The sequence below is a fragment of the Cardiocondyla obscurior genome, unplaced genomic scaffold (assembly GCF_019399895.1).
Source record: "Cardiocondyla obscurior isolate alpha-2009 unplaced genomic scaffold, Cobs3.1 scaffold91_0_56547, whole genome shotgun sequence".
NCBI classification, from domain to species: domain Eukaryota; kingdom Metazoa; phylum Arthropoda; class Insecta; order Hymenoptera; family Formicidae; genus Cardiocondyla; species Cardiocondyla obscurior.
The window spans coordinates 42653-43917 of NW_027228830.1; the positions used below are offsets into that span (position 1 = coordinate 42653).

Here is a 1265-nt window from a genome sequence, read left to right on the forward strand (position 1 = left end):
GTGGTTCCCAGGATGGGCAAGGCGGCCATGTCACTCAGCCGCCTTATGCCCAATTTGGGTGGTCCCCTCCTGGGCGTCAGGAGATTATACGCGGCTGTCGTCCGCTCCATTGTACTGTATGGAGCTCTATCGGGCGGACGACTTGCCGCGTAACAAGAAGGCGCTACGTGTTACAGGCGGAGCGTAAAGTGGCGGTGCGGGTTGCCCGCCTGTAGAACTACCGCCGCAGATGCGGTTTATGGCGGGCATCCCGCCACTTGATATTGAGGCCAAGTCCTACGCCGAGCGTTACCGGCGTAGGACCGAAATGGCGGCGGCGGGATCAAGCCCCCGCCTCAGCGTTGGCCAAGCTCCGTCTGCTTTGCCGGCCAGGTCATGAGCCAATGGGGCAGTCGCCTCATGGCCATGACTCCTGACGCCCATGGTTTTCGAGTTATTGGCGCCGTCCGTCCACACTTCCAACAGTGGATGGACGGCGTCATGGTGAGGGGGGTCCTTTGGGCGGCACAGGTGGTCACCGGACATGGTGCGTTCGGTGACTACCTGTGCCGCATAGGTAGGAGTCGCACTCCCAAATGTTGGGAGTGCGACAATAGCCGGGACTCGGCCGATCACACTCTGGCCGAGTGCCCGGCGTTTGTGGAAGAAAGAGCCGCTCTTAGAGCGGCGATAGGTGATGACCTCTCCCTCCCGGCTGTCATCAAAGCCATCACGGAGGGAGAGGCGGAGAAGAAAGCGTTCTTCTCCTTCTGCGAGGCTGTTATCTCGCAGAAGGAGGAGAACGAGAGAGCCGGGCGGAGAAGTCGCGCCGGGCCCTCTGCAGGTGGGGACCCTGGGGTGCGACAAACTTGTCGTACTCGTTGGTGTTAGGGCGCATTTGCGCCGAAGTTAGAGTTAAGGGGGACCGTGGGACTCTACCCCCACAGGATTCCCCCACCATATAATCGGCCCTTCTAGGGCCAGGCCGCGCGCCGGTGATAGCCTCCGGAGGCGGGGACCCAATAGCCCCGAAAGGGTGAGGGTTTCTCCGCTCTCAGCTTGAACCGGCCGCGGCCTTGAGCAGAGGAGGGGTGGCAACACAGACGGCTGGGAACCGTCTGCCGCCCTCGCCCAGGAGTTGGGCGTCGAGAGTGTGGTGGTCCCCTCTCACCGGAGTTATTTCAGGAAGTGGCCCGGTCCCTCAAATCGCCGGCTCCGGGGCCCGCCGCGGAACACTGGCCGAAGGCCCTGGCCAGGACTAAGACCGCTACAGGGTCCCATCCTCA

General features: G+C 62.6%; 1 protein-coding gene across 1 annotated transcript; it reads left to right on the plus strand.

Moving 5' to 3' along the window:
* Positions 1-375: 375 nt before the first annotated feature.
* Positions 376-870, plus strand: LOC139113010 (uncharacterized). The gene has a single exon (XM_070673915.1). It carries the CDS (start codon positions 376-378, stop codon positions 868-870), a length of 495 nt encoding a protein of 164 aa, XP_070530016.1.
* Positions 871-1265: the final 395 nt, after the last annotated feature.